Source organism: Musa acuminata, chromosome BXJ2-10, assembly GCF_036884655.1.
Source record: "Musa acuminata AAA Group cultivar baxijiao chromosome BXJ2-10, Cavendish_Baxijiao_AAA, whole genome shotgun sequence".
NCBI classification, from domain to species: domain Eukaryota; kingdom Viridiplantae; phylum Streptophyta; class Magnoliopsida; order Zingiberales; family Musaceae; genus Musa; species Musa acuminata.
Genome location: NC_088347.1, coordinates 20,520,207 through 20,533,876, shown reverse-complemented (window position 1 = coordinate 20,533,876; position 13,670 = coordinate 20,520,207). Strand labels below are relative to the sequence as shown.

Below are 13,670 nucleotides of genomic sequence, written 5' to 3'. Positions count from 1 at the left end.
ATTATATTTATTTATTTATTATATATCTAGATGATATAAATAAATAAATAAATATATATATATATATATAATCCAGATCATACAAATTTTTTATAAGACTATGCAGACTCATTTATTTTTTAAATATATTTAAATAATATATATTTATTTATTTTTAAAATACATTAAAAATATTAATAAAAATAAAATTATCACGTAATATTAATGAATCTTTAAAATATAATTTATCAATACTTGTAAGACATATCTAAAATATAATTTTATTTATTATTTATCAAACACTTAAACAACAGTAAATTCACTCGAACCCATTTCTACGGATACACATCAAAATTATAAATACATTTCCAAACACAGCTTCAAACCATGACGGCCAAAATAAACATCAATATATTGTTAGAAACTTAAAGAAAATTTGCAAATAGAAAGAAAATTCACAAGTTCAGTGCTACCAACACCGGCCACATGGTCAACCCAGTTAACAGAACTGGTATTTCTTAATACCTCGTATACAACAAACACTTGGTACCATGATTCACAGTGTTATACATACACTACCAATGCCTTGGATAACCCAAAATCCACCAGAAACTATTTCTTAGAGATCCCTAAACTGCAAACCACTCTCTCGGAACTGGCCATCACTTACAAAGTTCTGTGCCTTTGATTTTGTGCTTGACTGAGGAGAGGATTCAGAGATGTTGATGGATTGCCCTTCAGGAGGTAAGCACCTTTTGGAGAAATACATTGCTATACTTTTCTGCTTCCCACCCTTGTCTGTCAAAGATCAACAAGCTAATGTTAACATTCAGTATAACAACCCCAAACTTGATACCTACACAGACCATACTGATAAAGTGGAAATTTCTTTTGAGATGGTTGGCATGTTGATAACTTATTCGATTCAGTTGACTGTCAGTACCTGGAGAGGGCTCGGAGGCAGACAAGCCAAGCCTTTGCAAGACATCTTTCTTAACCTGTTCATGTGAAGATAAACAGAAACCAGAGCAAAGTTTCAGCAAGTTTCGGACAATTGTCACAAGCTTTGGTACTGTAAAATAAACGAATTTACCTGCCATCGATTGTCAACAAAATCTGATATTTCCCGTATTTTATTTCTTAATTGTGACTTTGGGATGCTTGGAAACTTATGTAGCAACACATCTACCAGCTTATTAATTCCATGCGGACAAGATTGAATCAACCTAACCTGCAGTTCAAGGTCCACAAAATAAGGAAAATTATGAAGTATGAACAATCTGGCCATACATCATTGAGATGCTTACATATTCTGGCAAGTCCTTATCAGATACAACTGGTGCAGTGGCTGCTTGTGCAGCACTTTCCTCAGGAGCCAGGGGCACTTGTTGATCCTCATAGGATGTGCTGGGATTTGTAAAGATATCTACAATGGCTCCTCCAGGGATGGCCCGCATGCAGAGAGCCTGCAAACAGACCTGCTCAGCTTTTGCCTTCCCATTAAGATCCTCAGCCGACAAAAGTTTGATCTTTTCATGACTTAGGTTGGATATCACCAGTGGCTGGCTCTTTCGAAGAGCCCTTTCTGTAAAAGTGCAGAGAATCTTGTGCTGCTGCAGCAATGTTCTAAATTCCTCATTATCAACCTCTAACTTACAACACTCTGAGACTTTTGCCTCATCATCTGGGAATTCAGATGTCTCGATTTGTAGTCCCTGTAAAAAAATATGGGTTTAGTTCATACAAAGAACAAATTATCAAGCATTCTGGCTGAATATAAAATTAAAATAACAAAAAAATCAAAATTAATATAGCATAATACTAGTTTTGCATGCATGTTTTGAGATACAATTGTCTCAATCAGTAATGACAAAAGCATATTTCTGCAGCAAACTTTGGAGAAATATGCAATCTGAGTTGAAACAGGGCCATTGTCAAGAAAAAGAATTAAATAAATTGGAATAGAAAAGATAAATAACAAAAATTACAAGCTTCATATATAATTTTGGAACATTTCAGATCAAAGTGCAAACTTCCAAAAGAAATGAAAAATTTACAGTAACAATTGTAAGGACAAATGAATTTGGAAAGGAAGATCATTATGAACAGAGCAAAGCACAAACATGTATCATCGCATCAGTGTTTTAAGGCGAACCTCATTTTCAGAAAGATAACCATCAGGAACAACAAAGCTGTCTTCACTTTCGATGTCATCCTCATCTTTCAAGTTTTCAGCATCTAAAATTTCTTCTACATCTTTTTCACAATCCGAAAGACTTTCACCTGGATCCTCCTGCACAAGATAAAAAAAAACAAGTCACACTTTTGTGACTTAGTAACATATACGAAAAGGTTTCAGAGACAAGTACCTCTTCCCATTCCTCATCACTATCAACATCATAATCCAATTCAGGGTCCTTTCTAAACGGGTGCCTTGGACCAACAAAACCACTGTAGTATCAACAATGCAGCAAAGAACATGATTATCAAAACTTCAATTAAAATCAAAATAAAAAAAGATCTGCAGCTTGTTTCTATGAATAAAAGCATGCCTTTTCCTGTGCCAAGTTCCATAATATGCTGGCTTAAAGCTCTTGTCAAACTGCAACAGCTTTTTAATCCAGCTCCTGGCTGATGATGAGGCAACAATAGGATCATTTTGATGTGATGTATTGCTTATAGAAGATTCCAGTTCGTCATCAAACTTATAATAGCTTGATTCACTGCTACTATTCACTTCATAAGAGGAAGCATCCTTCATTGGCGTTGCCATTTTGTCAGGAGATTCGCCTAACAAGTATGGTCTTTGCAGCTTAAGCTCCTTGATCAATTCCATCTTAGGATTACGCCGTTGACCCCAGTGGCAAGACCTATTACAGTGAGCCAACTTATGCCAGCCAGCAATATGCAACCTGCAATATTTGCAGAATAATAACACATTTGAGATAATCTTAAACTGTCTCCTTCAGCTGCAACTAAATATATATCTGATAGCAGATCCTGAATTAGTAGTACTATAGGTGCATTCAACTTTAAAACTGTACTTCCTGAAGTTTGAGTAAGGAATGATTCTAGATTCCAACTCCGTCGAACTTACGTAATTATAAAGTATCCAGAGAATAGAAAACTTCAAAAAATATAAGCTAAATTTTAAAGAACAAAGAAAAAATAAAGGTTCTCTGATGAACCTGCAAAGGTCTTCCATAGACACACTATACTGCTGAGAGAAAGCACAGTCCATTGATGATGTAACTGCATTAGTTATTCCTTCATTTTTGGAAGCTGTATCAACTGATTGGCTTTTCATAGGTGACAATCTATCAGAATTATCTGAACTATTGCTACTCTTTTTACTTCTAAGAAAACATTCCATCATAGAAGCTTGCTTTTGCATGGCAAGCTGTTTCTTCTGCTCAGCTTCCTCTTTTTCACGACGCCGTTGTTCTCTGGCAGCTTCTTCTTGTCGCTTCTTATTTTGTTTTTTCAATTCAGCTTCTTCTTTTTCACGGCGTTTTTCTTGTCTTTCAGCTTCTTCTTGCATCCGCTTTCGTTCCTTCTCCTAAAATTGAGTGGAGAAAAGTAAACCAGTGAGAAAAAATGCAGACAGCCTAAATTTAGTGAGATCATGGCTAGCAAACCATTATCAAGTTACTGCCAAATTTCACAACCAAAGAAACTGTCTAAAATTTCTGAATCTAAATGCACACCAAGATCAATTGATGGCTTCAGACAAACATATCTTCAGCAAGAACTTAACTAATGAGGCTAAAAGTCCAAATTTAAGGTTTTTTCTGGGTTCCACGAGGCTATGCCTCTATGTTGCACATAACTCAAGCCCCAATATTAAACTAACCACTGAATCACGAAGCATACATGTTTTGACCTGGATGAACTCAAGAAGAATGGAGTCTTAACAGTTTAATCCAGTCACATAATAACGAAGATATTGTAGTGCTTGTCATATTTAACGGTATCATATACAAATGAAAATGACAAATCAGGGTACAAATTTCCAAAATGACTAAAAAGGACATGATTTCTTAAGTTCCATAAATGAATACAAAAAATGTTTGCTAATTTCTTGTGAATGTGCTCTTATTGCAAAGATGATTAGTACCGAGTATGGTATATCTAATATGATACTGACAATGTAGTTTTAGGTGTTTTTATTTTGCTTTTTTTTTTATGCAAATCAAATTCAAAAGGCCACTAACCATAAAATCCAACTACCAAAAAACCTTAATTTTAGGTATTTTTCTTTTGCTTTTTAAAAGAATCATTTTCAAAAGGCCACTAACCCTAAAACCCAAAAACCACTTTGGTGTTAAACCTTGTTGATAAGCCACATGTAATTCAACATACCATCCAATTTGGCATAATCCATTTGTGCTGCTTTACTTGTTAAAATGCCAATTGTCCTGTGTCTAAAACAATTGTTACAAGTACATCTTTCTATCAAACATTCAAATTCTGGATGTTAAAAAAAGTAACTTTTTCTAGAGAAGGGGTCAAAATGTGTAAAATTTCAAACATCCAGACATCAAAAAAGAAATAAAAAGTTAGAAAACTAGAAGTTTACTAAAAAATTTAGTTGGATTGGCCTCCAATAACATATATGTAGACTATCTGAACCAAGTACCAGATTAAGCTTTTCAACTCAACAAATTCATGAAACAGACAGATATATTCACATGAGAGGGACTAAATCAATTTGAAATTTACAATCAGCTCTGAATTTAGCCTAATACAGTGGCAACCTTATAGGTCGGACCAAGATTGAGCTCATAATTAAGACAAATTGGCTTGATTTTATCTAGATTGATACATTAGTCAATTGAACTTTCCTGCCATCATGCATCAACAATTTTAAAACCTTAATTTCCATCAGTATATGTTTGCTGGATGTTCTCTATTGCAAAGCATACATAACTTATTTCAAATTTATAGAGTTCAAGAAAAACAAAGACAGCATGACACCATAAATAAAGAAGCAATATATCGACCCAATTAATAACACCTTAAATCCTTTACTTACTATTCGCAATTTTTCCTTCTGAAGCTCAAGATCCATTTTCTTCTTTTCCTTTTCAGCACTCCGTTTATTTTTCTCAGCTTCCTTCATTAATTCCTTTTCTTGTAACCTGGCTTCTTTGGCAGCACTTTCATGACAAAAGAATAATATTTTAGGTTAGTGCCAATTTAAAAGAAATAAGTAGTGACAATTTGAATATTCAGAAAAAAGTCAAAGAGAATGCATACTTGTCGACACATTTCTTCTGGGTCAACTTTTCAACTAATGAAGAAATCCCTTGCTTATTCAATATCTTGCCAAGAATCATCGATGGCTTCATCAGATCAGTTCTTTGGCCATCTTTATATTCAGAACTTGTCAACACAGATAATGTTGCTGAAATGCAAGATATGTATACTTTCAGCTGAAATCTTTAATGCAAAAAGAAGAAAACACTAAGATTTTGCACCAAAGATTTCATACAATTATGTGCGGTGTAGCATATAGCATACTAAAACATTTTAATGCTTTAGATTCCAACAAAAGTGATATAGATAAATATATGCATACCTAACATTGTATAATGAAATGATAAAACATAATTCCCATAATTGAATGTTTTCTTTTCATGAGCAATGAAGAATGCAACAAAAAGTATTTTAGGATGCAAAGAACATGAGATAGTTAATACAACAAATGTGAAAGGGTACAAAACATAGAAACAATGCATAATGAAGGCATTCAGAATAAACAAATGCCAAGTAATGAGATTTACAAAAAAAATCAGCAGTCATCTTAAGCATAAGTTCATCAGAAATTAAGAAATTAGATCAGGGTAAATAAACCAAACAATCCATCAAAAGGAGGACATTCTTTTGGGTACTAAGGGAGAGGATGATGAACTATTGTGTATGTTAAATTGTCAAAAATAACAAGCTCTATCTTCTGCTTGTTACGTAAAAATGCTATAGCTTGCAACAAAGATAAAACCATTTCCATGATGTGAAAGGAGTATAAATTTTGTGCTAATAGAAAAGAACTCATTGGTTTACTACTAAAGCAAACTATATGTGTATTTCCCAAGAAAGATGAAAGGAATATTCCTTTTTCTAGAGCACTGCCCATGAGGAAAAAAAACTATAGCCAACCCAATCAAGCATCTATTGGCGTGTGCATAAAAAGAGTATCCAAATCTCGCTCTGTCCTGAGTCGTTACACTGATATCTTGCCAGTGTCACGTTTTAAAGTTACATTGTAATTTAAGTATATTAAAACGATCACAATGTCTCTGCCAACAAATAGCACAAAAAGTCAAAACAACAAAGATTCTTACCACAGAGGGCAGAAATCCTCTCATGAATCTTCTTCCGAGCTATGCGTCGAATGTTGACAATGGCACGAAGATCAGCAGAGAACAATTTGATATCTCTTGTCTGATCAACAAAATATCAAATATCAAGAGCAATTGCATTTAGCTTTCCAGCACAAAAATTTAACCATTGAGACTGCAAAAAGATAAATTGGATTAAAGCAGCCAAAGGGAAAATAATAACAATAGCAACATCATTACCTCCCAGCACCATAGGCATGACTCTGACTCATCTTCCAATACATCGGCATCCGCACTGGAAATACCATACATCACTCTCTGTCCTACAAAAAGCACAGTACTGCAAACAGAAGCCAGAGTAATCCCCTCTCTTCCCTTCAACTTGTCATAAATTTCCTCGACTAGTTTGGAAAATGAAAGACTTCTCTCCTCCAGCAAATAAGCAATCATCAAATTGTTGGAATGACATTCACTATCATCATGTTGCAGCCCAAGACCAGAAAACTCCTTGTAATACTCAAATAATTCTTCGATTTCACGCCGGCATTCAGCTGTAAGAAATTCCTTATCATCAGAGTTCATATTCCCATCAGTAGCAACTCTTTTTCTTTTCAACTGCTTCCCTGCCCCCCTCTGCTCATCTTTCACTTCAGTGTGGCAGTTTCTCCGTTTCTTGACATGAGAATTGTCTTTGGCCATTCCCAAAACATGTTTTGAGCCTTGTGCTGGAATATCAAGGGACATTGTATTTGTACAATGGACCCCCTTCTCATCATGATCAGCTTTGGTTTGGTTCCTTTTTGCTTCTTCATCAGGGGTATCTTCAGGATCCATAAACTCCCCATCAAATTCAGGGGCTTTGTTGACAACGACACTTTCTTCCTCTTTCACTGGGATTTTTTCCAAAATCATGGCATCCTCATCAACTTTGGGGGGATTACATTCATCAGTTCGATCAGCGCCAGGAATCACACCACCAGTACATCCCGTTGTCATTGTTTAAACTAGTTCACACCACAACTCAAAAGAATTAAGACTCAGAATCTTAAAGGTTTCTCCTGAGATCAGCATAAAAATCACACAACGAACCACACTGTAGACAAAAATAACGGTCGCTGCCCGAAAGAAAGAACTTTTGGGGTTTTAGGAGCACAATAGACCACCCGTTCGACGCTACAGCCCTTCAGATACTCTCAATTCGACCACATTCTTGCACTTTAGTTTGAAGCGTCGTCTCCAGATCCGTACACCTAGAAATACGAAGAGTAAGATCCAACCTAGAGTTCACAAACCTTTAAGAAATCCAAAATACATCAAATCCGTAAGCGAACCCCCAAAATCCCTCACAAATCCAAGGCGAGAACATGCAAACAAACCCTCATTCCCACCGAAACCCGCGCGTCTACAGAATCGAAACGTCACCTGCAAATCGATCCGAGAAATGGATAGTAACGGACATGGATCAGCTGAGATCGTTGGTTTCTCCGACGAGTAAGCGCGCGTTCTTCTCCTCTCGTTTCGCCCCCCTTACGGCCACCCTTTCCACTGTGTTCGATGACGCGACGGGGTGGGGAGGGAGAGCGGCCATCACATCGAACGGCTTTAATAACTCGCTGCGTGTGATCTCATCCAACGGACGATGTCACTCGACGAAGAGCAGATGATACGTGGACCGTCCGACGGCAGCGAAATCTTCCCGCCAATGGCACCTTTTCTTCCCTCGTTACGCGAGTCGGTGAGGGTCCAATTCCCGTTATAAAACAATCAAATTGACGTATCTATCCCTGTAATATTTGAAAATAACATAATTACCCTTATGATTTTAAGAATACATACGCCTTTTTCATTAATATTCATATATAATCGATACATCTTTAATATTATTATCGACATAAATTAGTTTAATATTAATTGATATGAATTAAAAACATAACATACCTAATCTACCTAAAATATTATTTTCATTGAAATAATATACTAACTCTAACTTAAATTTAAATAATTCGTCGACACATGAAACTCATATTTATCGAAAGAAGGTTCATAAATATTATAAGAATCATGAATGTTAGAGAATATTTTAGTAGACATAAATGGTCGATTATTGCATACTATAAATAGGGGGTTTCTTACAACTACAAGATACTTTTTTTAGTATATACTATAAATAGGGGGTTTAGTATACATATCTTCTTAACCTTTAATATTTTATCTATGTTGTGCATTTATTAATTTAAGAATCAAATGAACCTAAATTTAAGACTCTTTTTATGAACATTTTGTACATTGGGGTGTCTTCATCCCTATAAGATTCGAAAACAGAATCGGATCAATATTGTCATATCCAACCGACAAACTTCGACTCGAATAGAACTCATCAAATTTGTCAAAACTATCGAGAGATGAAAAAGATCTTTAATTTGTCGCCGTACCATTTTGGAAAATGCTTCGTTCACGAACATTATTATCGACTAAGCTATATGTAATTCATATCCACCAAAAAGTCAAACAAGTATATCTTTGGAAGATTTATGCGGCCACGTTGACGGGAAGTCAACTTGGAATCCCTCCTTATCTGGCTTGGATTCCCAAACTGCAGGAAAAAGACGACCCTGCTGCGCTTTAATTGCCATGCCTTCCTCTGCTCCCTCCCCCCTCGTTGCCAAGCGCAATAAATCCCTCCTTCCCCGAATCTCTCGTCGAAGCAAATGCAGCAGAGGTTCCTGAATGGCATCCAGGGGAAGGTCGAATCTTGTGGGTGTGAATGGAGGCCGAGGAGTCGGAGGCCTGAACAATGCCCGCTTGGGTGTCGCGGTGGGTGAGGGGTCGGGCCTGAAGCACAACCCGGGCTCGTCGACGTATTGGACGGAGGCGGAGCGGGCCATTTTCGAGGAAGGCGTTATAGAGTGAGCATTGCCTGATCTTTTCGCTTAAGCCCGGTTTCTAAGGCGATGGACATCCTTCGCCTAGAAATATTTTATGCTGGAGTTCATGAGTGTGCTGTTTATACCATGGTTGCTAATTATGTGAGTGTTTACTCTTAATCTTGACATTTGTTCGAACATGATATCTTGGTTGCTTGTTCTTGCATCTGATTGGGTAAGACCGAAACCAAATGTCCTTCAAATTGCAGAAGATTCCGATCGAAATTGTTTCGAGTGATTGTTTTTAGTGGGACCTCTTTGATGGTAGAATGAAGTTCGTAAATTACTGGCCTTTGTTTTTGAAGACAGTGTCTTCGATTTTATCCATGTGTTTCGGCTGCTAGCTTTGTTTTTAAGAATCCATCTACGAGCATATTCCTTGAGGCAAAATTGATATAAGTTGAAGCATCTACCTTATAATACATATTTGGAGATGTCAACATGGAGTGAGCTTTTATCGACAAATGCCAGTGAGGGGTTTCACGGCAATGGGCTATTACAAGGTTATGTGTTCATCATCCATCTTAACCGGTAAAGCGAGAATTTTATCACATTTTAAGTGCCTATATCAGAGAATATATATATTATATCTCATCTCTTTCATTTCTTTTACGAGGAGAAACATTTTATATGACATGGTAACCGGATGTGCAAGTTTTGGTTGCTACAATCAATTTTATTTGATAATCTTTTACTTGATTTACTAGTCACAGTCACTGGTAATAACAGAAAATTTTCATTTTTAGTCACTACTGTCATGCTTGAGGTTTGATTATTACAACAGGATCAATTTCATCTATCCAAGTACCTTAACGTTTTTTATGCTCCGTAATGATAAATGGAAAACAAGATTCTCATAATTAATTTCACTTGCTTGCAGATTTGCTTCAGAACCGAGCATCGACCAATATGCCACAATTGCCAAGAAGTTGCCAAATAAAACAATTCGAGATGTGGCCATGCGCTACCAATCACTGACTGTAAGTATCATAAGATGTTAGATCTCAATCCTGATCGATAAGCCATGTATGTTGCTCAAAGGTGATTTTGTCGTCGACAGGCTGTATTGTGTTTCAGTGCCATTAAACCTTGACATTTCTAGTTAGCCTATCTACAAGCTACCTTACTGAAACTATGACAAGAAATCAAAATTAAATGGAAAAAGAAAGAAAAGAAGATCTATATAATTGCTGCAATGGTAGGTCACATGCATTATGACTGGAATCTCACCTTCTGTTAGCATTTGTTAATTGATACTTGATAGTAAAAAGTTACTTACAATTCACCAGTAATCCATTCCTTGTGGTGGGCATACTCATTTCACTTTGACTACCATAAGTTGCAGACTCGTCACTAGAATGTACTTTATATGCATTTAAGTTTCCAGAGATCTATATACAATCTAGCATATTGAACAGTGGTTGGTTCATTGTCCATCCAGATGCATTTACCTAGGCACAGCTGCACTGATGGACGGACAAAAATGATTTAAATGTTGATCATGCATTCCCTGGTAACAATAGGTTGATGAATGTGTGTTACCGACTTGCCGCAACTGATAGAATCTTAGCTATAAAATCTTGAATTTTGGTTCATGTATGAAGGAAGGTCATAGTTATCTAAGCTGCAGATTTTACTAGGTGATGACAGTGACTCGCCAATATCTAGATGGACAATAAACAAATTTAAACATGGTCTACTCATAGCAGACATTTGGCGAGTTTGACCAAGTCCTAGATGTTCAGCATATGGCCTTTTTAGATTATGTAGTTTCTAAATGATTTTGGATTTGAATTTCCATGGGACTATGTACTGCTAGATTCTCCATTACCAAGACGATCTCTTAAAACCATGACAATACTTAGCTAGGGAGTATCTTTATTCACTTTCTGAGTCTGCTATGCTACTCCCTGGATATGCTCAGACAGACTTGATATCACTTGAAAGAGTATAACTCAAAACTGAAAGGAAGAGAAATATTTTGGGAGATGACAACCCAGTCAACATCTGATAATATAGAATTTTGACAAAATAATACACAGAGGCCGTGGATAAAGGTCATTCACAATTCCGACATAAGAAAATGTAAGCATCATAAAGGCATTTCCTTTGTAATTGCTAAAATATTTGGCTTTTCTGGTTCACTGCTTGTCTATCTAGGACTTTTGTGATACTTGGCAGCTAGCTAGCTAACAATTAAATATGTAATTAATTTGATTTAGCCTGATATTTAGCAGTTTGGCAAAAAAAATAGAAACATGCTCAATACCTGAAATATGTTGCTAAAACTTATTAAGATGGGCCATTTGTTTTTAATCCTGTACTTGGAAGTCATTAAATCTGTTTAAGTTGCTGAGATACCTAGAGTATTGCATTCACTGACACGACAACCAAACTTTTGAAAGACCTTATTGTTTCACGGATCTTGTTTTGTATGCTTTCAATTGGATTTTAAATGTGAAAGCATATTTTCTGTGCTTGTATGTGAATTTATTTCCCCCTACTTTAGATTATACCAATTAAGAAACGCTCATCTTAGTTATTACATGTTGAGTTACTATGCCAGGCATGCTAATCTCACTGCACATCTGGAATTTGTTTGCTTTGTCCCAAAAGTATTGTACATCAGAAAGCCATACACATTAATCTTGCTCTTGCATATGGAATTCTACTTTAATAGTCCGCATGCCATGCTACTTCGTTATGAAAAGTATTGCAAGTATACCAGATATGGTCCACTGAATCTTGATATCATCACTAAAAGTTGCACTGAGAAGTCTTACGTTTCAGGAATGAAGTTACTTTTGCAAAGAGATTTTCTCATGTTACTGTCTTTTTATCGGAATAATGCATCGATCAACTTAATGAAAACTATCTTGATATTTATTCCTCAAGAGGGGGTTTAGATCCTTCAACAAGGCCATCAGCCCAATTGATGACAACCTGCAAATGTTCAATGTAGACATCATGGAAATTATGTCAATTTATAGTATGTTAAAATGTCGTCACGGGAATTAGAAATCTATTCTGCCTACCTGTGGATAGCGATGAGAACTTCCATAAATACGATTGGATCTTCTATTTTGAAGAAGAATTCTGTCGAACATTATATCTAGTTTTTGTTGTATGCTTTGGGGTGTTTCTGTTCCCAAATCCTTTCTTTTTGATGGACACAGAATCCAGTAGTATCGATGCTTCTATTGCTTCCAGCTCTTGTAATCATCAGGGAAGCTCCTTTTGATAATTCATATGGATCATTTATTTGGAACAGTTAAAATGCCAAGACAAGAATGTATGTTAAGATTATCTTGAACGCGTGCGCACGCACACACACTCACGTGCATGTAATTCAAATGATATCTTTCCTACAGCGGAGGCTTCATCTAATTCAATTTACTTTTAGAACTTCTACAAATTATGCATCGGTGTATTCTGATTACCTTTTCATGTGCTTTTTGTTTTGTTGCTACCTGCTCAACTTTCCATGTAAAGGCTTTGCAGTAGCCATTTGAAACTCCAAGTAGATAACGCACTGCAGTTTTCCTCCGTATAATACCTTTGACCACTTGTGTATCTCACAAAGGAGGCTTTGCCATTTCCTGACTTTGTCCTCGACATATATGCTTTCAGGCTTTAACCAAAATGCTGCAGACTTGTTTATCCGACCAGTGACTGTTGTGGACAACAAAACACAAACTGGAAAGGCATTTTTCACTTTAATTAAGGATATATACAGCTTCATATATCTTCTAATTGTTCTAACTTTTGTTACTTGTTCTGCAGGTTAAATTTTATCCTGAAGCATTGAGACAAATGCCAACTCTCCAACTCTACCGCTTCATGTTAATGTTGTTGAATAGCTTGCCAACTCCATCCTCCAAACAATTTTGTGGTCTATGTATGTATCACGATGTCCGCCGTCATTTCCGATGAAAGATTAGATGACTGGAGCTGGCACATGGTCCTCTTAGCTGATAAATGATCTAAAACCATGTCCTCTTGCATCGGTTATAAACTTCTTTTCTCTTTATTGGTTCAGTATATAGAGTTTTCAGTAGATTGTCATAGTAGCTGCAGATGTATATAACCTCAATCCAACCTTCGGTGGGGCAGTAAATAAAAATCTTCTCTCTTCTTTTGTTCTAATTGGCAATATCTCTTTGTTGGCAGAAATATACATTAGCTTGTTGAGGTTCTTTTTTTTTTTCCCTCTACATCATTCAATTGTTGTAAGGATCAACTCTTTGTTCATCCTCAAAATTCTGATGGTTGTTAGAAAAATGAAGTCATCAACACCATGGCCTTTATATTTATTCTATATAATGGTGGATGGATGAAGGTTTCATGGTCATCTGCAGTTTATTTTGTTGTTTGGTTTCTCGGGGACGAAAAATAACTCAAACCCAACATAAAAACTTTATATATC

At 36.1% G+C, this 13,670-nt stretch overlaps 2 protein-coding genes across 3 annotated transcripts; one reads left to right on the top strand and one right to left on the bottom strand.

Annotated features, from left to right (window-relative positions):
* Positions 1 to 367: 367 nt before the first annotated feature.
* LOC103999959 (chromatin assembly factor 1 subunit FAS1) lies at positions 368 to 7,887 on the bottom strand. Of its 2 annotated transcripts, XM_065128017.1 has the most exons (14): positions 7,743 to 7,887; positions 6,561 to 7,570; positions 6,324 to 6,423; positions 5,239 to 5,386; positions 5,015 to 5,138; positions 3,168 to 3,538; positions 2,532 to 2,891; positions 2,349 to 2,430; positions 2,135 to 2,272; positions 1,536 to 1,694; positions 1,287 to 1,445; positions 1,073 to 1,210; positions 923 to 977; positions 368 to 777 (listed from the first exon to the last, which is right to left on the bottom strand). In XM_065128017.1, exons 2-14 carry the CDS (start codon positions 7,314 to 7,316, stop codon positions 599 to 601), a joined length of 2,769 nt encoding a protein of 922 aa, XP_064984089.1. In that variant the 5' UTR covers positions 7,317 to 7,570; positions 7,743 to 7,887; the 3' UTR covers positions 368 to 598. The 2 variants fall into 2 exon arrangements, with proteins under 2 accessions (XP_064984089.1, XP_009420141.2); XM_009421866.3 differs by having other exon boundaries at positions 1,287 to 1,694.
* A 1,067-nt stretch (positions 7,888 to 8,954) lies between these two features.
* Positions 8,955 to 13,337, top strand: LOC108951514 (uncharacterized). The gene is made up of 3 exons (XM_065131055.1): positions 8,955 to 9,226; positions 10,125 to 10,224; positions 12,875 to 13,337. Exons 1-3 carry the CDS (start codon positions 9,048 to 9,050, stop codon positions 12,914 to 12,916), a joined length of 321 nt encoding a protein of 106 aa, XP_064987127.1. The 5' UTR covers positions 8,955 to 9,047; the 3' UTR covers positions 12,917 to 13,337.
* The last annotated feature ends 333 nt before the right edge of the window (positions 13,338 to 13,670 follow it).